General features: G+C 38.5%; 1 protein-coding gene across 1 annotated transcript in view; it reads left to right on the top strand.

Annotated features, from left to right (window-relative positions):
* The first annotated feature begins 158 nt into the window (after positions 1-158).
* The window catches only part of LOC139741087 (B9 domain-containing protein 1-like), a 62,382-nt gene continuing 37,078 nt past the window's right edge, over positions 159-25,462 (top strand). The window contains exons 1-5 of the mRNA XM_071651676.1: positions 159-264; positions 3,938-4,006; positions 5,820-5,931; positions 8,682-8,778; positions 24,150-24,212. Coding sequence (XP_071507777.1) covers positions 205-264; positions 3,938-4,006; positions 5,820-5,931; positions 8,682-8,778; positions 24,150-24,212 — 401 coding nt within the window. The 5' untranslated portion in view covers positions 159-204. The remainder of the gene's footprint in view (positions 265-3,937; positions 4,007-5,819; positions 5,932-8,681; positions 8,779-24,149; positions 24,213-25,462) is intronic.

The raw sequence follows: 25,462 nt of genomic DNA, 5'->3' as shown, positions 1-25,462 counted from the left end.
TAGAGTCTGTGCCGGTTGCACTTCCGTAAACATATGCCAAGACTGTGCTCGTTTCTAACTCTCTTCCAACTGAGTCCAACAATGGCTTCACGGCCTCATGTACGCAAAGAATCTTGTACCTGTCTGTAATGGAAAATATTTTGCGGGAATGCAAACTCTCGCGATTTTACTTGTTTAGGTCCCGGCTTCCATGACATTTTCATCATGACGACAACTCCAACTGTCTTTCTGCTCATGATGAGTGGTCAAATCGAGGGTGGTGATGTGAGTATATAAATTTCTTTGCAGGTAGAATGTCAAAATACTGTGGCTATGTGTGGCGTGTGTGTGACTTTATCGGCAGACTGGCGGCTGGCGCAGCATCAGGCGGGACTGAGGCCAATAGACCCATGCATAGTACACCGTGCTGTGGTTTCTGTAATACAGTAGTTCGACTAATATTAATAATAATACCCACGGGTGCACGGGTACGTCAGGTACGTGTGCCGTGCGCGTATTTGTAAATTACCTACGTGTGTGTGTGTGGATCGCTCACCCGTGGAATCATTTCAGCAGTGCAGTGCACAGACAGAAAAATCCGTCATTTTTTTACTTTATCGGCTCTCCTCTGAGGGAATTCTGTGAAGCTAGATGCAGTCTTTGTGGAACATATCCACAAGCACAACGACTAGATAAATTTAAAGACCAATTTACTAGTATCGGTCAATGCTGTGCAGTACAATCTACAAATGTGACCTTGCATCACAAAACCAACAAAAAGTAGCCAGACATGGATTTTTAGTTAAAGGGCAGATTCTGAAAGAGCAGACTCTAAGCTTTAAAATGATGTATAATTCAATTCAAATGGAGACCCCTAACCTACCTAAATACTGGAAAGAAAGCATGCACTCTGGAAAAGTGTGAACTGAGAAAAGAGCCTAGGCTCTAAGTACGTAGTACAGTACAGGGTTTGTTGTTGTTGTTGTTACTTTAATTTTTTTTGGCAGTATCATGCATTCATTAATATTTACGCCTAATACCTATTAAAATTTGTACAAATATCTTTTTGATTATCATTATTCAACACAAATATAAAAAATTTTCCGCTGCACAGAATATTGCTGCAATTGTAGAGATTCTATAAACAGACTGTCACCCAACCATCATTGGCCGTTTTTGTGTATTTTCTGGCCAGCCCGGTCTATTCAAGTGCTTAATCTTTCACCAAGCCGCTCTAACTGTGCGATGAAAGGAACAAAACACAGGATGTCAACCACCAGAGCAACAACAATGAAGGGATTATCAGATTAATCTGAAATTGAGCATGTTCTATCGACACATTCTATCCATGATCAAATGCCAACTTACAAGGCAGTAGCCTTATCCTTTCAAAAGTTATTAGGCTTGAAAGTGAAGAGTGTACAAAGGATTTCAAGAAATGAAAAGGGGACTCTAATAGTATATACATACCAGCTCATTATTTCTATACTCTCCCCCAAAAAGGAGTGGTAGAAAAACTGGTGAAAACACACTTTCCCATTCGTATTATGATCCCAAACTTAAGAATAATGTAGAAGAAAGATAACTATTTCAGAAAATATGAAAAACTTAAGATTGACTTAGTTGACCCATTTCACATGTTTTTAGTCCTCACGTAAAATCAAGGGGTGCGACTTTTTGTTTGTTTTGTGGTGCACGGTCACAAATAGTATTATAATAGGTAATAAATTACAATGCAGTGCATCATAAATACTTGACCGAAAGATCGGTCTGTATCTGGTTGTCGGGGATATGTTCTGCGGAGACCATGTCTGGCTTCACGGATCCCCTCCTGTGAGTCCTATATGGAGGAGAGCGATAATGTCAAAAAAATAAAAGACTCCTCCAGACAGACGGATCTTTTTGTCTACATAAATACGTGCATGGCCTTATATGGTTATGGCTATACACTTATGCACTTGGTGTGAGAGAAATGGGCTGAACCCCTGGCATGCTGGGTGAATGGGCACACTTGTGCAATGGTGCAATACACAATATTAATAGGCTCTTATCTTGTAATTCATAAGCAAATAATCATCGACAGCGGCTGCGAGGGCGATAGTACCGGTACAATATAGCTATTAAAAACATCGCCAAAAGGCCAAAGTGACCAACGAGGTGTCTACAGTGTGTTAATCAGGCTGAGCCAAAAGCAAAGGCTGATAGACACCTCAACAAGGATCACCAAGGTGATGTTAGATTGTATCCATTGCCCAAGAACTAGGAGATGATTATTTGCTTTATATCCTTTATTGATTTACAAACTTGAGATTTGCTAAAGATGTATTCCATCTACCGCGCAGATTTTTTTTTTTTTTTATAATCGTGCTGAATGTTTTGTACAACACAAGTGGTTGTACCCTACTACACAACCACGGTCTGCAGCAGTCGAATGAACGAGACTAACATTTGATATAAGACGATAACAAGTGATACTGATGTAGGCCTATTGATAATTGTGCAATGTGCACGGATGTGTGCCAACAGGACTTGCTAGCTGCTCACATGGCCGATAGATGCATGTGATGCCTTTATCGATTCCAGTCACGGTTATGTCAAAAATGATAACGAAAAAGACTATTACATACTGTGTACTCTGTTACAGATATTTTCGTGAATGAGGAGGTCATAGATATTTTCGTGAAATGTTGTTTTCGCAAATTGATGCCGACGCTAACTTCAAATGCATTATCACCCAAGCACACCAAGTCATTTTTGTGTGTTGTTTAATTCGCTATCCAAGTGTGATTCGAAAAATTCGCGAAAATAAAGCTTACGGTATACGTTATGATAGTATCATGGGTGCACATACAAGGTGCTCACAATTGATGTTCATAAGAAATGCTGGGTACACAATCTGACAGTGTACTCTATAAGGCAAGAAGTATTTGTGGCATGAAATTTTCATGAATTGGAGCCAACCCGGACAGCTTTTTTTGCGGCTGGAAATTTTCCTGAATTGCCACTGGCATCCAATGCATTAGGCCTATAATGTAGACAAGAACTTTTGCGTGCATTTTAATTTTGCAAATTGTGGCTCTTGCAGAATTCGCAAAATCAAAATGCATGTGAACATTTCTGGTTTTAGTCCAGGATGACATACTGTACCGCTGCAACATGTTCAAATTCAACTTTTTGTATATCAGCTCATTCTTTGATAATGCTGAGCCTTCTGAATTGCTGTATGTTATATATGCTTGTTACCGTTGATTTGTCGAACTTGGACAATGCTGTCTCAAACAGAAACTATTTTTACTTGACTTTGGTAACTTCCATTGGCACACCTAATCTTTCTGCAATGTAATGCAATGCATATATGGAACATTTGATTGTAATCTTTGGCAGTTATACATGGATTGATTGAAAGTGAATTTATATCCATCTGTGTTCATTGTTTCTTCGTTTTTGCCATTTTGTGCTGTGACTGTACAGTATGCAACTAGTAGCTAAGTTCTATGGAACCAGGAATCTTGGGTATTCTTCATGTCGGTGTCAGTTTATGTCTTGAAAGTATCTGTGTGTAACAGTACCCCTTTCATTATTTTTGCTTCTGATGAGCAAGCTAGGCAAGGTTGTGAAGGAGATAACGCTGCACTTTCAAGTGCTGAACAACATTTCATACCACAGGCTGGTGCAGAAAAATACCATAAAATCTCGCAGCCTATTGGCTGTACGGACAGATGTCACCCTTGTCCAAACTGTGTGTGGAGTTTTGAAACTGTGTACCAGTGTCCTTTTACCATTGTCACTGCCATTATAGTGGAATATGTTACAATTATCTTCAACCAGGATCCCTTCTTTTCCATATTGAATCTCCAGTTCATCTATAAACTGCCAAAATGAATTTACGTAGAGCTGAACATTATCATTCTTTCATCAAGTGTGGTAATAACAATTTCTTTCAACATCAATATTTCAGTTCCCAGAGTTTGATGACTTGTATGTGAAGTACAACTTTGTCTATGGACCGGACTGGGTGATCACAAGTGTAAGTATACTACTTTCATCTCTACCAGTTTCCCCCATTCAATCATCTCACACCCCCCTCCCCCATTCAATCTGCTCCTTCTGATTTTCAAGTCTTAGGACTTTTATGATATTAGTTTCTTTTTTAAGGGATGCCTGTTTATAAAAAGTTCTTATCTCCAATTGTCAGGACATTGTGTTTTCAAACAATTATCACATTGGAAGTATGGCCCGATTTCATTGAACTTGGTGTATGGATTGAGTACAACATGTACAGTTTACCAAGTAGATCTTGGGGAAAGTTACTTTAAAGCAATGGCTAGAGTCCATGTATGACGAGACAAAACTGTTTTATTATTTATTTTCATATTCATTGTTTTTTTTTATAGTTAACTTGGTAGTCATGTTCAGGGCCCAGAAGCCTGGTGTCCAAGTAAGCCCTGTAACAGATATCAATTTTTGAAGGTACGCGGTAAAATCAGTTGGCTGATCAGGCGGCCTGAGAGAAATCTCAACAAGTGTCATGGGTCAGAGGTTGAGGTCAAAGTCACACATTCATCCATTAGGGCGACAACTCAAGAATTACAAGCATTTTATCTTCAAAGTACTATTTCAATTTGCAGGCCCAATTTCTGATTTGAATACTTGATATTAAAGGTTTTGGGTCAGGGGCATGATAAAAATTCAAACACAAGATTTACATGGTTGAATTTATTGCAAGCTGATTGATTTTGAGATGATTAGATTTCATAACTGGTAAGTACATTGTAATATGAGTACTTTTCCTGTTAGCCATTACAAACTGATGTAAATTTAGTGTACGTAGGAGCTGAACATCGATTGTTGAGAATTTGTTTGTTACCTCCGCCAAGGGAGGAGGTTATGTTTTCATTACCGTTGGTTTGTTCGTTCGTTTGTTCATTCGTTCGTTTGTCCGTGTGCTAAGTAACTCAAAAAGCAGTGAACGGATTTGGATGAAACTTGCAGGAAAGGTTTAGAATGATACAAGTAACAAACGATTAACTTTTGGTAGTGATCCGAGAATTTTTTGGGAATTTATGAAGGATTCTTGGTATTTTGGCAGGTAGGGTCAATGAACTTGGGAGTTCAGGCTGCGCATATTTGAGGTTTGCATGCGCGCACTTAGTTTCTGCTAGGGCGAGGCGCGCTGTGCAGCTGAGGGTTTATGACGTAACAAAGGCTTCTATATTGGGAAATTGGGAGACTTTTAGCACACTATTATAAACACTTTCAGCATGAAGTATAAGTACGTATGGGTGGAAATCACTGATATCTCTATGGAGGAACAAGATCAGTGATGGAAATGAGCTACATGCTTGGCGGAGGTCTGCGCTCTCAGAGTGCTTCTCTAGTTTGTTAATCTTTTTTTTTAGCAAAAAACAACAACAACAAAAACAAAACAAAAACAAGGTGCCCACAAGGACTCCCCTTATTGCAGGAAGGAAGTGTTTAAGTATCAGTATGTGTTTGGAAAAAAATAGAAGCTTTTTTTCCGGAGACCTTGGAAAATCAGATTCTTTAAGGATTTCAGATTCATTTATGTATTGGTTTGTTTTGTTAATAGATATAAACACTGTAATTTGTTTTCCATGAATAAAGGAAACAAATGTTTGTAAGTGCTTACAGCATGTATTTTTTTTTTTTGACCATGGACGTGAGATGTTAAGTTGTTTGGTGGCACTTTTTTAACGTCTTTTCAATTCAATAGGCTCATTGTTTATTTTATGAATATTTTTTAATGCAATTACTAGCTGTATGAGTGGTAAAGATAGGTACTGCTCACATTGTATAATTCAATTTTTATCACTGCATAGGGTCTGGAAGAGGGCATCTCTCAAGTGTGTAAAAAGAATGTCTATGGAAATCAACATTTCATCTGGAACTTTCCACTGGATGTCACTTTCAAGAGTACAAATCCCTATGGATGTAAGTTCCCCTCAAAGAGCCAAATGAATACTGCGCTAAGGTTATAAAAGGTCATATGTGCATATATTTTCTCATTGCACTTCAATGCTCGGATCCAGCTTGTTGCTATGCCAGGTAAACCTTGGTCAAACTCTCTGGTTGTCAGGGGCAACCTTTGTTATCAGTCATTAAATTTGAACATGTTTAATAGTTACGGTCTATATGGAGTTTTATCATCCTGCGAATATTTCTGGTTTTACACTGTTTTGAGTCTTATACTTAAACTTCTGCCATTACAATGTATGTTTTGTCAAATTGTACTCTTAGTTAAGTCAAACATAAAGTGAATTTAATCTTTTTTTTTAACCTGTTGAGGATGGGCTGATATTGCTACAACATGCATTTGCCTTAGACACCTGCCGGAGTATATTAGGGACTCGTCTTCAACGGGTTAAGAGCACAATGACTTCTGCCAGCAAACTCAAACCTCGAACGTCGAGATGAAATGTTGTTGTTTTTGTAGTCTTTTCCACTGAACCTTAGCATGTGCCAGTTCAATTCAGAGTTTGAATTTGTCGTCTCAAATTTTATAGATCAGGAGTCATAAAGCATGTTTATTATATTCAGAACTTTACAAAGATTAGAAGGGAAAGAAATTGTTACAGATATAATGCAGTTTAATAGGTCAGTAACTGATAAACTGAATTGGACATCAAATTGTCAGGCATACAGTAGATACATCTTTCTCCCAAAGTCGACCTAATCTTTAACCAAATTTTTGATTTTGTTATGTTTAGTGTAATTTGGCCTCATTTGGCAAGTATAGTGTACACAATGTGATATTGCCCAAAGCAAAAAAAAAAAAAAAAGCAAACAAACAAAACAAACAAGAAACAAAAACAAAACAAAACAAAATACAAAACCAAATGAAATAAAGCAAAATAGAACAGAAAAAATGCAACAACAACAACAGCTATTGACATTAGGCTGACCAGCATTCTTGATGGGTTGTTTTGTTTGACTATCATGTAGCCCTTGCCGAGGGATGCTTTTGCTTGACTTTCATGTCTAGGGTAGAATTTCACACACTACGTTATTTTAGAGAATGAAAGATAAAACGTAACTTTGCATTTTTATGGAACTTCTGATAACAAGTAAAGGAAATATCACTTTAAAAGATTCCCAACACCCCTTCTTAAAAAAAAATAATAATAAAGCAAATAGCCATCAAGCACAAACACTAAAAAACAGCAGGTTATGGCAATTAAAAAAAAGAAGAAAGAAGTTTACACCTTTAATATGAATGATTTCCAGGTCTCCCTGACAGCAATGCTGCCCTCTTGTGTTTAGCATAACACTCATCACTTTACCACTTGTATTGTTTTGCCACAACTTTATAGTTTGTTTGCTGTCTTTTACAGTGTTGGCTTGGTTCCTGCAGTTTTCTGTGGTATTAAGCCCTGTGTGATGATAGTAAAAGAAACAGGATTGGCTATGTGCCATACAACAGACATGTTCGCAACATTATGTTTAAAATTGAAAACTCATCTGCATTAGGGCAAATTGTGCATTTGTACTTTTATGAGCTTCTGGTGTTTTTATGTAAATCACAAGCCCTTTTGTGTGTGTGTATGTGTGACAATTTAATGAGTTCATATGAATCGCCTGTGGAAGATGGCAGTAATTTTGCTTGAACATTTTTACTCGTACAGGACATACGTATGAGCATACACTGGGCTTGTTGGTGTTGCTTTTATTAATGATAGATCAGAGATTGATTTACATGTAGGATTGGAAAGGTTGTATATATCACCATAATGGACATGCCTCAAACAAGGATCCAAACAAACAAACAAACCCATTATGATGTTTTTAGATCATCATTATTACCTCCGCCAAGTAAGGAGGAAGTTAAGTGATCATCGGCGTTGGTTTGTCTGTTTGCAAAATAACTGAAAAAGTTGTGTACGGATTAAAATGAAACTTGTGTAAAAGGTCGATATTGACAAAAGGAACACCTCATTCAATTTTGGTAGTGATCCAGGAATTTTTATGGATTTTTGAAGGATTTTTCATCTTTATAGCATATAAGGTCAACGAACTTGGGGTTCAAGCTACCTGTACTGGAGGTTACACATACACGCACTAAAGTGCGTGCTCTGCTCGGGCAAGGCACCGTGCAATGACGTAAACAAAAGCCTTCTATTTTGGGAAATTGCATGCATGTAAAGGTGGAAATAAGTTGCTGGTTTGGCAGAGTGCTTTTCTAGTTCTTTATGTTATACCTTTTTGAATACTATTATTGTTAAAGGGACTGTACAGTACTGGTTGAGGTGAGGGATTCATGTTTTGAACATTTCTAGGTGAGATATTGAGAAACCTCTTATGGAATATGAAAGAGCATGTAATTTTAAGAAGGATTCAACGTTTATTTGATGAAAATTGGTTTTCAAATGGCTGAGATATCCAAAAAAGTGATAATTATAAAAGGCGACAGGCCACAACTTTATTAGGTTATCTTTGTTTCACCTTGTTTTTGGATATCTCAGCCATTTTAAAACAGATTTTCATCAAATAAACTTTTGATACCCCTTAGAATTGAATGTTATTTGACATCTCATAGAGTGGTTTCTGAATATCTCGCAAATCGTTAAAAGCTAAATCCTCGCCTCGACCGGAACTGTACACACCCTTTAATCTATATTGCATATCTCTCTTCAGATAAAAAAAAGAAGAAAGGGTTTTTAAAAACACAATCTTTGTTATTCCAGGGCCTCAGCTGGTACTGAGTGTTTATGGTCTTGATGCCTTTGGAACTGCCGTCGTCAGGGGTTATGGAGCAGTACACATACCCATTACTCCCGGGAGGTGAGATTCATGATTGTACAGTATGTCACATTCCTCTGTTTTGCAACCAGTGCAATGTTATCTGCTTGTACACTCCCCCCCTCCAGTTGAACACCATTTCAATCTCCCAAACCATTATATATACTTATAATGTATATGCATATATTTCTCCCTTTAAAATGGGATTGTTGCTTTTATATTGATCCATTCCCATATGGTATGTATTGCCTTTTGGTATATTGTATATATGTTGATATGTTTATGTACTTTGCATTTGTTGGCTGGCTCTCACTTTCATTTTGTTATCACACCTTTTACACCAGGTTTAATACTCTCTGCTTGTTCAGACCCCCTTCACTCATCCTGTTTCTATTTCATCCTTTTCCTATTCTCTGTCCTGTTGTTCCTTATTTTCTTTGATGTTGCCTCCCTATTCACCTTTATCCTTCACAGGTTGCCCCCTGTGATCCTTGGGATCATCACTGGCCCACCTCTGCCTTTTGTCTGTTCACCCTCTTGCTTTAATTCCCCCTCAATCCCTTATACCTGCCTTTGACTTTCACCCACCTTTTTGTTCTGTGGCCCTAGACCTCCTCAGACTGTGCTTCTTGTGTGTAGTCCTTTATATTGATTGCCTTTCCTACATCTTTATCATTTTGCCTCTTACAAAAATTCTGCTAGGATCAAAAGCTCACAGGCCTCTTTTTACTCCGAAATGGAAACAAGATAACTCCCCTGGCAAAATCACATTATGTACTAAAAAATAGCCATTTATTACTTTTGGATGTTTATGATGTATTATAGACTTTAAATTAAATTTTTTGTCCATGAATAAAAATCGTTCTTAACATGAAGCTGTAAATTTGAGGATGCTTCTACAAGTCAAAACTACTTAAACTGCATTTCAATATCAAGCAGTTTTCCTTCTGTAGTAACTCCATATATTGCAGGTCTCGAATTAACCGACGGCCACCGACAGCCATGGCCGTCGGTGCCCCTCTTATTGGCCGCAATGCCTTTTGTTTTTTGATCGAAGTTACAGCCCAAAAAAATGTGCCCTTTTTCTTGGGGCCGTGGTGCCCTTTTAGAATGAAAGTTATTATTTATGACGTATGATATGCCCTTTCTCAAAGTCTCTTTAATAAGCTTGAACAACTTTCCTGATCTCAAATATCATACCTTCAGTTCACTCGCGTCCCAATATATCTGATTCAAACTCAAAGTATCTTTCCGAGATACGAGACGTCGTGTACGTACATGTACGCCCGACCGGCTTTTACCGTCCCGACTGCCTCCGCAGCACAGCGGCTGCGAGAGTTACTAGCTAGGCAGCGCACATTCAGATAGAGTAGTAAAGAGTGAACACCAAGTTCACCAAGAAAAAAGAAAAATCCCACGATGGCAAGGTGCCAGACTGGGGAATGGGGAGGGGTGGAGAGAGAGAGAGACCAATCAGGGAGGTGCTAGAGAAGGAGGTGCAACTCCTGCTCTCCTTTGAAGTCATGCGCGGCACCGCCGAGAAATTATGCGCTTAACTACAGGTGGAAACCAGGTGCTTTGACAAAAGAGAGCATCAATAATCAGGACTAGCGCTCTAACATCTAGAAATACTTGCTCCTACTGCAATTCGCTCTCTCTTTTAATGTGATGGCAACAATGGATTTGTGTACCTTGAATTGGAGCAGCGAATCAAAATGCAGTGTAAAACTGACAATTTTAACAGCAAATAGTTCAAAAGCACGCTGGAACACGCTTCAGCGGAGTACTTTAGTTGAAAGATCAAAATATCCTAGATTAAAAGATAGAAAAACTAACATGCAGAAATATGCGCATTATAGAAAAATATTAGGTTTTTAAGAGGGCCTAAGTTTCATTTCATTTCGATTTGCGCATTACGAAGAAACTAGAAACACGTGTTTATGATATTGAATTCTTTCCTTAACTATTCTAAATCAATTCGAGTATTTCATTTAAAATTTAACGGTGAAATAAAGCTTGTAATTCAACGAAAGGTGAAATGCGTTCTTCGTCTCTGAACTTCATCTTGCAACTAGAGCGGTGGCGAGCATGACTTCAAAGCGTAGTGGAATGCAAGACATCCAATTGTAACGCATTGAACCCAAACATGTGTTTGCATGAATTACGAAGAGTTGCCACTCCATCTCTGTAACACCTCCCTGGACCAATCAACAGAAGAAACCGCGCGTACTGGCGCATTCTTGGAGGTCATGAACTGTCTGTCACAGACTAATCAATTCACACGCGCGTGCAAATTCCTTTGCCATGTGGTTTTGCCAGCCAGCTGTCGGAACGTGCTTTGAAGTTTCATGGCAGCCTGGCCTGGCTGGCCTGAAAGGGTGTCGAGTTTCAATCAATACCTACTGTTGTTTTATTCCTGTTTTAAAAAATGTCGTTTCACCTGATAGAAACGCGGAGATCGGGAATGCATTACAGCTGTAGGGAAGAGGTTTTTGTTGTGTGTTGCACTTTGTGTGCGTGCCTGTGTGTGTGTGTGTGTTTGTTTGTTTTTCTTCTTTCTTTTTTCATAAACACTAAACATGCCCTTTCCAATGTGGCCTTGGTGCCCCTCTGACTGACCTAAGTGCCCTGGCCCCTTGGAAAAAGTGCCCTTTTCTAAATGGCCTTGCCCCTCCAAAATCCTGTTTTGAATCCTGATATTGTATGCCTTAAATGCCAAGTAAGAAATAACAATTGACCAAAACATTACACACACATACACACACAGAGTCACACACATATTAAGAAAAAAACGAAACGAAACCAACAACCCACCCCCCCCCCCCCCCCCCCCCTTTGGCTTTGGTTTCCTTAAAGTGTGTGTATAGTTCTGGTTGAGGTGAGGATTTAGCTTTTAATGTTTTGCGAGATATTCAGAAACCACTCTATGAGATGTCAAAGAGCGTACAATTCTAAGGGGTAGCAAAAGTTTATTTGATGAAAATCGGTTTGGAAATGGCTGAGATATTCAAAAACAAGGTGAAACAAAGAGATCCTAAAAAAAGGCGTGGCCTGTCGCCTTTTATCATTATCACTTTTTTGGATATCTCAGCCATTTGAAAACCAATTTTCATCAAATAAACGTTGAATCCTTCTTAGAATTAATGCTCTTTCATATTTCAGAAGATGTTTCCTCATGATCTCACTTAGGAATGTTCAAAACATGAATCCCCACCTCAACCAGTACTGTACAGTCCCTTTAAAGACCTTTATCTGATATTTGCAGTTTGTAATAAGCACAAGAAAGAAAGAAAGAAAGAAAGAAAAAAAAAAACGTCCCAAGAGAATAGAGCCCTGCAATACTGAACAGAGAGAGAGAGAGAGAGAGAGAGAAAGATTTCCTAATCAATACACCACTACAATCATAATACATGCTGCTTTCTTTGTATTGATTAATTGATTCCTTATACCAAAGGCACCTGGTAATTCAGAACCACAGACTGTACATGTAAGCTACTTTTCATACATTCTTCGCAATTAGATAATTTGTCGGGTCTATGAGAAGTAAAGTGATGCTGCATTGGACGCAGTAATGAGCTCCTGCATTGTGCATCATAAATTGTGTGTTTTGCATTGTACATGAACTTTTTTTTTTCACATTTTCACTTTCTTGAGAACTGGAGTTTGGATTTTGACCAAACTTGAAAAACAACAACAAAGGTCATCAACAACAAACAAACAAACAAACAAACAAAGTAGGGCTCAACATTAGTGGTAGCTCAGTTGCCCGAGGCCACTAGAAATTGGTGTTTGGCTTCCAAATTGAACTTTTGGTGGCCCCTATCAGGTGACTATGATTTGATAAGGATTATTTACTTTTGCTTTTATTTCAGGCCACTTCATATCATTGTCAAGCCACCAAAATTTCAGATGTATTAAAAGATTTTAGTGGCCTGATTGGGCTACTTGACAAAAAAGAAAGTGTCGAGCCCTGCAAAGACGGACTCGTATGCCCTACATAGACTTTAAAGAGGAAGTGGCCAGAGTGTGGTAATTCTATCTTGTATTGAGCTCAAAATTGTGGCAAGGACTTCATCTTCGTTGATAATGGCGCTCAGTTTCAAGTGTCTTTTGGCCCCCAGTGAGAGTTCCTAACACTGACCTTTGTAACCTGAGTGAACTTTTTGTACATCCTCACATTTTCAAGTGGATCTGGACAAAATTTTCGGTCTGTCATGTTATGATCTGAAGAGTATCAATAAATAGGTGATGGCCGATGCCTTAAAGGGGAAGTTGGGCTTAGAATTTAAGTGGTGCTTACAAACGAAACATCAGAATTTGTTTTGTTTTGTTTTGTTTTTTGCCAGCTTTTAGCATTAAAGTGTCTGAGAGGGTTCTTTACAATTGATAAACGATGGGGTCATATTTCCCTAACAACACACTTTTTTTGCAATCTGCAGGTTGTTCTAGGGACCCACTCATATAAAGTCAACAGGGTGTTAAGTTACAGATCTTAACACACAATAGCAGTCAATACACTGTATATGTCGCTTAGTTTTTTTTTTAATTTCTTTAATTCCTCTACCCTACAGGATACAATGGTCTGCTACTCACATACTTAGTAGTCTATTTATGTTTTGTGGGCGTTTTCTATTAAGTCGCATGGCATATTTGACTAAATGAAACCACCATATCATTGAAACTATTGTTGAAATCATGGAAATGGTAAGAACATTGTGTCAACCTGAATTCAAAGAATTATCATACACGGTTGTTAACAAGCCATCTTTTCTAAAATAAAAAAAACACATCCCAGGCCCCGTTTCACAAAAACTGCATGGGGCCCTGTTGTATAGCTTGGTTAGCTTTGTGCTATTTATTTATTCATTCATTTATTTTATTTTATTTTTTATTTTTTTTGGGGGGGTATTTTAACATAGAGATGTTTACATATCATCGATTTGATATTTTCACTGAAGAAAAAGTATCACCTAGTTTGCTCTAGCCGCCTATTAAAAAAATCTTGACAAATACAATGAATTCCATGGATGCACTTTAAGACAAAGCAACTCGATTTCAGTGATCAACTAGGAAAGCACTCGGAGACAGGCAGACATCCGGCAAGCAGCTCAATTCCACCCATACTCACATGCTGAAAATTGCCCTTATTTCCCAGTAATAAAGAATCCTTTCTGTCCTAATCAGCAGCTTACTACGTGCTGTACCTCGAGCGCATGCTCAATGCACATTTGCACACAGGTTGAACTTCCTTCACGTAGTTTGTTGCCTGATTTGCCAACGATTATCCTTCAAAAACATTTTTTTTTTAAAGTATGCTTGATCCAGACTGTTATTTGGTTTACCACCAAAATTTAATCATCTGTTCCTTGTGTCGTTATCAACTTTTCTTCATAATGTATATAAGTTTAATCCGAATTTTTTTCACAACTTCTTGATTTATTTTGCAAATAGATAGACAAACAAACAAACCAATGCCAGCAAAAACATAATCTCATTAGCTGAGGTAAAAATTATCACCAATCTTTTTCTCTTTTTCTTTTTAAAGGGGAGTGGTCATTAGAATGGACTTTGGGAGATTTCTCCATTAAAATTCACAGGTCAGATTTGATGGTAATATTTCAGAATTTCACAAGGTGTGTGTTGCCTTTAATGGAAATGTCATCTACAATGTTTATTCTCTCAATACCTTTATGAATTACCAGATATGTTGTAGAACAGCAAATATACCCATTGGGGGTCATATCAAAGTATTAAAATGTAGTTTAGTATTTTGCTGTGTAAGGTACATGTACATTTACATGTATGTGTTTAGAAGTGTTGGACTACTCAACATTTCCTCCGGCAGTTAATGGGACATGAATCTCCCAAACATTATCTTAAGAAATGTCAAGGCCATTTGGCATGAAATTAAGGTAGCATTTTATGCTTGATATTTGATATCATTCCATGAAGAAAAATGTGCAGAAGTACATTGTACTTTTCCTGTGTGAGCTTTTGCTGCCATTATTAAAGAACAAGTTCACCTTCATAGACATGTGGGTTGAGTGAATGCAGCAATATTAGTAGAACACATCAGTGAGAGTTTGAGCAAAATCGGACAATCCGTTAAAAAGTTATGAATTTTTGAAGTTTCTGCTCAGTCACGGCTGGATGAAAAGACTACTATAGCTTGTGATGTCACATGAGTACAACGATATAAAGAAAGAATAAAGAAAATTCAACATATTTCCATTTTTCTCGCATAACAAAAGAACACTCGACTTCTCTCTTTCAGAAGGCAGGGGGGAATGATATTACCCTTAACATACGTCAGTAGCAAGTCGAAGAAATGTGCACGTCATTCAAAAAGTAAAGTTTTGTGAAATTCTCTTTTTATTTTCCCTATATAGTTGTACGCATGTGACATCATACACTGTAGTAGTCTTCTTTTCCAGCAGTGACTGTGCAGATACGTAAAATATTCGTACAGTGCACTCCCGTTATAACGAAATGCTCGGGACCGGCAGTTTTCTTTCGTTATAACGAAATTTCGCTATAACCGAACAAATACAATATATAACGAAAACAAGGAAACCACGTATATACATCATATCCTGTTTGCTGAATAGTCATCATATACTAGAAAGCTATGTGAAATGTGATGGCCCGGGATAACTGTATTACAATAATAAACGCAAGTTCCCCTCAGAAACTGTGCGTGACACAAAGAGCGAACTCGGTGTGAAGCGTTCACCCATGTAGAGACGCTATGCTTGTTCCGCTACGTATTTTCGAAAGCAATTCGCATTTCGTTATAACGAAGCACATTTCTTTTATTTTTCTTTGTCTGTGGCGCTCGGAAAAGACTTCGTTATAACGGAAATTTCGCTATAACCGTGTTCGTTATAAGCGAATTTTGTACCATAGACTTTAATGGTGATAATTTTGGGACCAGAAGATTTACTTCGTTATAACGAAATTTCGTTATAACCGTGTTCGTTGTAACGGGAGTGCACTGTAACTTTTTGAACGGATTGTCCAATTTTCCTCAAACTTTCACTGATGTGTTCTACTAATATTGCTGCATTCTATCAATCCTTATGTACTTGTATATGAAGGTGAACTTGTCCGTTAATTAAGGCATTGACTGCCAGGAAAATATACAATGCACACTGAAGATGTTTTCTTCAGTAACCCCAGAGAATATGAGATTTGTTTTGCTTTTTGTTTGCTTTTTTTTTGGGGGGGGGGGGGAGGACATGTGGCTTGCAATTTGTATTGCGGCGAATATTGGATGTAACTATAAAATGAAAAGTGTTAGGTAACATGCTGTTTCTCTTTACTTCACTTTGACGGACAAAGCTCTTTGATAGCTAAAAATGTATGAATATTTCATTTCGTTAAGTTCAGTTTAGTGAGCTCTTTTTGTGGATTTACCTGCACAGTCCAACAACTATAATGTCTGTCAGAGTTCTCACTTTTGCTGTTTCTAGTTGGGAGCTTGGATAAACTTGTGGTTGTCATTTTGAGTGTCCTATCATTTGGGGGAGAATATACCTTTCAAACTCCTACCTTTCAAACTTTCAGACTCCAATGGCTTGTCACTGTTGGATAAGCAGTTTTCAAACCTATTCTTCTACCTTTCAAACTCAACAGGGTGCACACTGTGTGGAATGGAAGGAAATTGTTGATCATAGATATTAAAGTGAAGGCAATTCTAAGATTCCAACTGGAAAAAAAAGACTTTAAACATTATTATACATGACAACAGACAGATCAACAATGTTTTTTGTTTTGTTTTGTTTTTTGTTTTGTTTTGTTTGTTTTTGTTAGTTTTGTTTTTTTGGCTTGGCAGCTGAAGAAAGGCACAAAGTTGTGCAGAAGGCCTTTTTTGTTTGTTTGTGTTTTTGCTTGTTTGCTCATGAAACACAGAAGTTGGCCCCCACTTTTGAAAACGTGGCGCCGACCATGACTTGAACCTGGCATTTATGACCATTTAGCTCTAAACCCACGAAAAGTTGCAGATTAGGATTCTCCGTAATGGACCAAAATCTGTCATATGGATTGAACAACTCATTTTTTTTGTTCAGTTGTCTTACCTTGAAGAGTATAATATTCTTTTCTCTACCTACTGTCAAAATTTTGTGCCTTAAAACTGCATCAAATGGCTACAAACAAAACAATTTTTTTTTAATTTTTTTTTTTTATACTAGTCATGTCTGACCAGTAAATTTGGCAATTCCTGAAAAGTTACTGGCCTGATCGTGATTTTAACCAGTCTGGGACCAGCGCCAGTGTTTAAAGTGGTGTTATATATCATTGTAAAGCATTTTAAACTAGAAATAGAAAAGTGGAAATTCATTTTGGCCTGCTTATTGAGGGTTTTGAGCTGGGTGGTCACATTTATAGGATGTGATTTGTATGTATAACACTGAGTGACATTTGTTTTACCTTCTCTAAGTGTCTGCCATGAGTGCTATCTTTCCATATAGGTTTCATTGCATTATTATAACGTGTAATGTAGGAAATGTGGAGAGCAATGCTTAATTGGGGGGGGGGGGGGGGGGGGCTCAACCCTCACATGTCGCGCTCCCCCCTTATTTTTCGTTAAAAACAAAAGAAATTAAAAGAAAAAATGAAATGAAACCCGAAAGTGGCACCAGAAATATTAGCTGTGCCCCCCCCCCCCCCCTTTACAGAATCCCTGGATCTGCCCCTGATAAGTTCAGTTATTGTCATCTCTCCCTCTTTTTTTTTCTCTCTCTCTTTTGTGTGTGTGTGTGTGTTGTATCCATTATTGACATGGGGCATTGGAGTGCCAAGCTGTACTTTGTAACATAAGTGTCTTACTTGGTGAAGTTTGTCCAATAACACTCGGGCTACACTATTTATATCATAAAATATGTGATAACTTTACAAGAGATAAGACTTAAACAAACACAGACAGATTGAGAGTGAAAGGAGCACTGAGTGTGCTCTGTCCAAGTTTAGGTTATGAACACTGAAGAGTCCAGACAAAGATTTGATATTAGATGAAAAGAGAGGAATGAAAAAAAAAATCACTGCTAAATACTTGGGCATATGAAAATAACATTGTATATGTTTGTGGAAACTAGACACTTCATAAGCATCGACGAACAAACAGTATCGAATGCAACTTCTTTTGCCAAAAGGAAACTTGCCAAAAAAGCAGTATCAAGACTGCCCTGCCGTTGTTAGGGAATGATATTTGAAAGTATCCCAGGTGTCATTCTGTTCTGTTTTTATTTTGTTTGTTTGTTTGTTTTCATGCCTATCCAGACATTTCTATTCAATTAAATTAGTCTGCTTCAGAGGGTGATAGTGTGGTCGGCGGGAAGGAGATGAATGCAGAGAATTAACAGAAATGTTAAATCAAACCCTTGTAAAGAGTGGCAGATTTCTAGCTAGCAAAGGAACATCCATAGTAGATTGATCTTCTTTTTTTTTTTCAATCCTTTGTGCCATGTTAATCAAGCTTGCATGTTTGGCTTTTTAGCTCACCTGAGCCAAAGGCTCAAGTAAGCTAGTGCGATCGCCCTTCGTCCGGCGTCCGGCGTGCGTCGTGCGTCGTGCGTAAACTTTTTACATTTTCATCTTCTTCTTGAAAACCCCAAGACCGATTTTCATCAAACTTGGCAGGTAGCATCCCTAGGGGGTTAGGAACTCAATTTGTTAAAAATGGGTACCATGCCCCGCCCAGGGGGGCCCCAACCCCCCAAAATTAAGGAATCTATAAAAATCTTCTTCTCTAGAACCAGAAGTGATAGAGCTAAGTTAATACTATGAGTTAGTACATTGATGACTGTAGTTTCAAGTTTGTTCATGGCAGAATCAGGGGCGCCCCCCTTGGGACTCAGGGGAGGGGGTGGGGAGGGGTCCTAATGGGGCCTAAATTGTACATTTTCATCTTCTTCTTGAGAGCCCCATGACCAATTTTCACCAAACTTGGCAGGTAGCATCCCTAGGGGGTTAGGATCTCAATTTGTTAAAATGGGCACCATGCCCCACCTAGGGGCCCCCAGGGGGGCCCAACAACCCCCTCCCCCCAAAATGAAGGAATCTTTAAAAATCTTCTCTAGAATCAGAAGTTATAGAGCTAAGATGATACTATGAGTGAGTACAGTAATGACAGTAATTTCAAGTTTGTTCATAGCAGATCCTGGGGTGCCCCTCTTGGGGGCGGGGGGGGGGGGGGGGGGGGTGGGAAGGTCCAAATGGGAGCCTGAATTGTACATTTTCATCTTCTTCCTGAAAGCCTCATGATGGATTTTCGTCAAACTTGGCAGGTAGCATCCCTAGGGGGTCAGGATCTCAATTTATCAAAATGGGCACCATGCCCCACCCAGAGGGTCCCAGGGGGCCCCAATCCCCCCAAATTAAGGAATCTTAAAAACTTTGGGCCCTTATTGTACATTTTCATCTTCTACTTGAGAATGCCTGGTCAAATTTTAGTAGAGCTGTGAATAATTTAATAGATTAGTGACTGCGTGAAAGGTGAACTTGTGATACTCGGGTGAGCGCTAGACCTGCGGGTCTCTTGTTTTTTTTTTGTTCTATTAAACTGCACTGCAATCAAAGTAGGGAAATGTTTATGTGATAGTTTGAGTTGCGGAGTACATCGGCACCTACAAATTTATGTGTGTACATGCATCAACTCCTAGTACAAACTATTTTACACTTGTGGTTTGGCAGTGGAAGTGGTCAGGTCAAGATGTAAAGCTCCGCCTCCCAAATCATGTTTCAGAGATCAAGCCATACACACAAGAATCCGTACTATGATTTGATTGATTTTTTTTCCCCACTCGAATTCACCTCCAGAGTAGAATTTGAATGTTTGAATGTAATTTGAATTCATTATTCTAGTATATTGTGGTTTCAAATCCTGAAAAATGGTAATTTGAGTGATTTTTTTTTTTTTTGTCACTAGTATCATTATGTAACCCCTCATATCCCCTTCATAGAAAACCTGAAGGTGTTTGAGGTGAATATCATGTCAAAGTGCTGGGTGGAGTTGTGCTTTATCTCGTGATTATGAGTTTCATTTCAATGTAGTTGTACCAGCAACATCCAGAGAATCAAACTGGATTTTTTTTTTTCTAATTCATGTGAAGGACAAGCAATGAAACCAGTGTATTGAGTGCCAATTATATACAGATATATGTGTACCTTATATTGCTGTGTGACATGTGACTTATTACAAGAATGCCATGCATCAAGAAATGTATTCTCATCATACTTTAGCTTACTTGCCCCCAACTTTTGAATGCCCTTATATGGTGTACCTGTATTTGTGTTTATTTGGAGCAAGGGCCATCTACATGCCTATCTAAAGTGTTAAATTAGCAGGTCAATTGCTACAGGAGAACATACAGTAAAGTTGCAGGTATCTCTTCAGTTTGCTGGACATCGGTCTTGCATACTCATGAAATAATAGGGAATCGCAGGTGGACAGAGGGAACTTGAACTCTTAGATTGGTGGTCAAGTAGTTGGTGATGGTGATGGGAGGGGGGATGATGAAAGAAGATATCGAAGGGCAGTAGATCGGGTTTGTGTACGATTACAGTTGCTATTATACAACACCTAAAACGATTTTAGCAATATCCTATTGGTCAGTTGCTCATCACGTGACATACAATTAAAAGTATCATTGCACACTGTCGCTGTTGAGCTATGTAATTTTTGTCAAGCAAAAAATGGATAGCACACGGCTGATGTCACCAATTAAAATTGACTTCCCTGTTCAAGTCATGATCAACTCATAGTTTTTGCAATGGTCATCGCACACCTCTGACGTCACATCAAACATATCTCTGCTGCGCATTCTAAATCAGTACAAGCCCATCTTGAGTTACTCATTAAATCTTTACAGATAAGTACTTTTTAAAGCCACATACAGTCATACGTTTTCATGTTTGACTGACTGTGTGCCATAAAATGGTTGCCATTTCATTGACATCTAATGCGTTGTGTAGAACAGAGAGCGGATGGTCTTTACCCATGCAGTGGAACATTGTGCGCTTGGTGATGGTGAAAGATAGGTTCTAGTGTGCCTAATCTTTCATGAAAGATGAGGCACACTAGAACCCATCTTTCGCCATCTGTGAAATCTTGAACCATCGTATTCATGACCAAGGCCATTCACTATTTTCATACCATTTATTTGATTGGAAAGTCTCTAACACAAAGGAATTAACACCAAGTAAACCCTATGTATGTTTTGAGTTGGGATTGTCACAGAAAACCCCATAGAAGTGTACACACTGTCCAGTCCCTGACACAGAAAAGTTTAAAAGTACAACGTTCAGCAACACTTAGGAGGTGCATTTTATCATTATAGCTTAACCGTTTGTGCTGTGGCATTTGTTTGAATGATGCACCAAGCTTTATTTCACCAGCATTCAATAATCCATTCAAACTTCATCTAGGTGTCAGGTTAGCAAGCCCACTTAATAGAGATACTGTGCTTTAGTACGACAGGAGGGCTGTGATAACAGAATAGGGATAAGGGAGATTAGGTAATTCCCATTCATTGACACTTATACCTCAGTTATAGTGGGAGCAGCAGGTTTCAAAGCCTCCTTGAGGAGGTTCAGCAGCCCGCTCTGAAAAAGCGGCCTCTTGTCTGTTGATACTGCTCACCAAAAGCAGGTCCTAGCAGGCCCAACTGGCTCTTCCCCTCTGATACACGGCACGGGCTTTTGAGCAAAAGTGTGCAAATTGTGCGGGTTATATCTGCGGGGATTGGTCGTGACAGCTGGGTGGCTTACATTAGCAGGCAATGACCTTCAGTGATAACCTGTAGGTTGGCTAAAAAGTGGCTTCTCGAACCCCCTCGCGCTTATACTGCAGCAGAAGTTATGATAGCAGGCTCTGAAACCAGCCCCTGTAGGTGGTTTCAGAACCTGACCTGATCAGATCTGATTGGATCTTCTTTTACATCTACATTAATCGGTGAACATGTTGAAAAACAAAACACATTGAAGGTTAGATTGGATGAGATTTTTCCAAATGGAGGGATTGTGGGGCTAAAGTTTGCTCATTGGCATTAATAAGAGCAGATCTGATTTTATTTGAGTACAAAATGGTAGGGTGGGAGGGGCCGGTGAAAATAAGTCTTGCATCCACAAAATTCTCCCCCTCAGCATGCAACCAACCAAAGAATTATGTCTGAACAAATATTATTTACCAAATGGCAGACCAGTCAACCAACCAGCAATTCCAAACAATTAGGTATCCACCCAGTTAATACATGTACAACATTCACAATGAATCAACCACCCCACAGATCAAACAACCAACTAAACTGACCAACTAACTGGCAACCATAAAATATATGAGGCCATCAAATTCTAATTACTCAGCCAGGGTTATTAGTAATCATACAATGATTATTGTCCCCGCCGAACGAGTTCGAGCAGGGGACTATGAAACGGGCTCCGTACGTGTGTGTGTCCGTCCGTGCGTCCGTGTGTCCGTCCGTGTGTCCGTCCGTGTGTGCGTCCGTGTGTGATCAAAATGTTCAAAATGCTACTCCTTCGCCATTTCTAACCCGATTTTGATTCTGTTTGCTTTATATGATAGCACTACATGGGAGCTTTGAAATTTCTATACAGAATTTCAATTGTGACCTTTGACCTTGACCTTTGACCTATATTGTACATTTTGCTTCAAAATGCTACTCCTTCGCCATTTCTAACCCAATTTTGATTCCGTTTGCTTTATATGATGGCACTAGGTGAGGGCTTCAAAACTTCTACACAGAATTTTGACCTTTGACTTCTTTGACCTTTGACCTTGATTTTTGACCTATATTGTACATTTTGCTACAAAATGCTACTCCTTCGCTATTTGTAACCCGATTTCAATTCCGTTTGCTTTAAGTGATGGCACTAGGTGAGGGCTTCAAAACTTCTACACAGAATTTTGACCTTTGACTTCTTTGACCTTTGACCTTGATTTCTGATCTATATTGTACATTGCCTACAAAATGCTACTCCTTCGCCATTTCTAACCCGATTTCGATTCCGTTTGCTTTATGTGATGGCACTAGGTGAGGGCTTCAAAACTTCTACACAGAATTTTGACCTTTGACTTCTTTGACCTTTGACCTTGATTTTTGACCTATATTGTACATTTTGCTACAAAATGCTACTCCTTTGCCATTTGTAACCCGATTTCAATTCCGTTTGCTTTAAGTGATGGCACTAGGTGAGGGCTTCAAAACTTCTACACAGAATTTTGACCTTTGACTTCTTTGACCTTTGACCCTGATTTTTTTACCTATATTGTACATTGGCTACAAAATGCTACTCCTTCGCCATTTCTAACCCGATTTCGATTCCGTTTGCTTTATGTGATGGCACTAGGTGAGGGCTTCAAAACTTCTACATAGAATTTTGACCTTTGACTTCTTTGACCTTTGACCTTCATCTTTTTACCTATATTGTACATTTTGCTACTAAATGCTACTTCCGGCGGGGACATATATTACGCACCGCGTAATTTCTACTTTTCCTTGTTTACCTATGGTACGACAGGTTTATGTACAGCAAAATGTTTCAATGTATACATGTGCAGAGTGTGCAGGATTTTTTTTTCTCTCTCTTTCTATGTGATGTCCAGACAATTTTTTTTTATTTTCTTTATAATAAAAATGTAGTTGATCATTTATTAATGTGCAAGGCCTAGACTGCCACCTGGAATAAGCAGGAGGCACAAGGCACAGACAAAGTATGTAGTAGTGTCACTGCTGTCACAGTAATGTAAAAATATAAATGTATCACCAAATCATGTCTTAATATTCAGTATGCTTTCATATTATTATTAACAGAAATGTGTTCAACTCTTACAGAGATACAATTGTGCATCGCCATCAAAAAGATCAGGACTGTGTCATATGAACATTATTGTAGTATTTAGTATCCAGGTTGTTCGTGGCAAAGTTGCTTTGTGTTTACATTGTGTTATGTAGCTTTGCCAGAAACATTAAAAATGGTGGAAAAAAATTAAAATGAACAAAGTTTGATCTGTTGTATTATGTGATTCCAAAGCCGACATCCCTCCCTGTCCCTCTCCGTCCCTCACCCCTCCCCCCCTTTCTGTCTTTGCTTTTTTAATTTTCTTTAATTTCTGTTGAAGTCACAGGTTATATGTCTCCTGTCCAGGCTGCATTTTTACCTTTCCTTTTTAAATCTCCCTCCCCCATAAAACTCACAAAAACAACCCATAAATCATGAAATTTTGCAGCATGTCTTTGTAATAGAGACAATCCCTTGAATTTTTCTTCTGTTTTTCATAGTGTGAGTCAAGTCTTGATATTCCAATGGGATGAAAAGACTGTAACCTTCAATTTTGAACCAATGGAAAGGTACACCAATGTTTTTGTCTGACTTCTCAATTTTGTCTGTTGCAGGCATGCAAGAATAGTGCCCATGTTTGTTCCCGAAGCCTCGTCAAGATTTCAGAAATTTCTCGGGTAAGTGTGAAACACAATATACAGGTGTTTATACTTCCTTAATGAAAGGTTATATACCACGCTTTTATTTACAGTTGAAGTCTTTTGGCTTCTGTGTATTGACGTTTCATAGCCATGAAGTGGCCATTTCTAAGCCAGTCATATTTTGTTAGGTATTGGACATGCAGGATGCGATCTTGAAAAAAAAAATAGTCTTCCTGCCACAGACATGATTTAGAGTTCTGTACGTAAGCCTGGAAGTCTGTGCCCTAAGCTACCTCTGTCTTGAAGTTATAGAATTAGAAAGCAGAAGTTTCAGGGATTAAGTGCCTGTATTAGATAAGTTGATGAAATCAACCTCAATTGACACTAATTTTGGTCTGAGTTGATAACTCACTTAATACAGTCCTATCAGATGATGCAAAAGTTTGCACCTCCACAAAGATTTGTTATGCAGAAAAAGAGGATGAAGAATATGAACAAAAAAAAAAGTGCAGAAGCCTTTCACCTGTCTGTGTACTATTTTTTTTTTTCAGTATTATGGTGGATACCATCAGAACTGCATTAGTGTCCCAGTTAAACTCCAACTGCCTTTTATCAGAGTTTAATTTTTGTGCTGTGTGCTTTTGCAATTAAACCCCTCAAAATCAGATTCAGTTGAGCTTCATGACTATGTACCACTCCTATAGAATGATGTGGGTTTGTAAGGTTTTATCATAACACTGTAACTAGTGGTAAAATTATTATTGGTATTAATAAAATAGTGTTGAGGTCATGGTCATGATGGCTACTACTCACCATGGGCACTTTGGCCAAAGGTGATAAACTTTGCATACAGGTGGGAATTCCATGTAGTGTTCGTATGATGATGGGGCTAAAATACATTTTCCCACCAGGGGACTCTGGAGCAAGGCCCTCCGATGGCTAGGAAGAAATTTAAATCTTCATGTGCCATGATATAAACCTGTGAGGCACATTATTCTGAGACTGCAATGTAGGCATGCTTTTGTAAAACAGAACTGTTTTTCATATTCATGTAACCCTTTCTTTAACTCTTTATGTGCCATGGTGGAAACCTCCTGTGTGCCACATTATTCAGAGACACCAACGAAGTTATGCTTTTAGAAAACATTCAGCTTTTCAAATCTATGTAACTTTTATACATTTCTGTTAAAACCTCCACATGTACCATACTGTAAAAGTGAAAAATTTTGCGGAGTTGAAATTTTCGCGGAGTTGAAATTTTCGTGCATTTCGCGCAACCAGAAACT

Source organism: Diadema antillarum, unplaced genomic scaffold (assembly GCF_040938485.1).
Source record: "Diadema antillarum isolate AM-2024a unplaced genomic scaffold, OU_Dant_1.0 seq00000901_RagTag, whole genome shotgun sequence".
Classification (NCBI taxonomy): domain Eukaryota; kingdom Metazoa; phylum Echinodermata; class Echinoidea; order Diadematoida; family Diadematidae; genus Diadema; species Diadema antillarum.
This window is presented reverse-complemented; position numbering and strand designations above follow the sequence as displayed.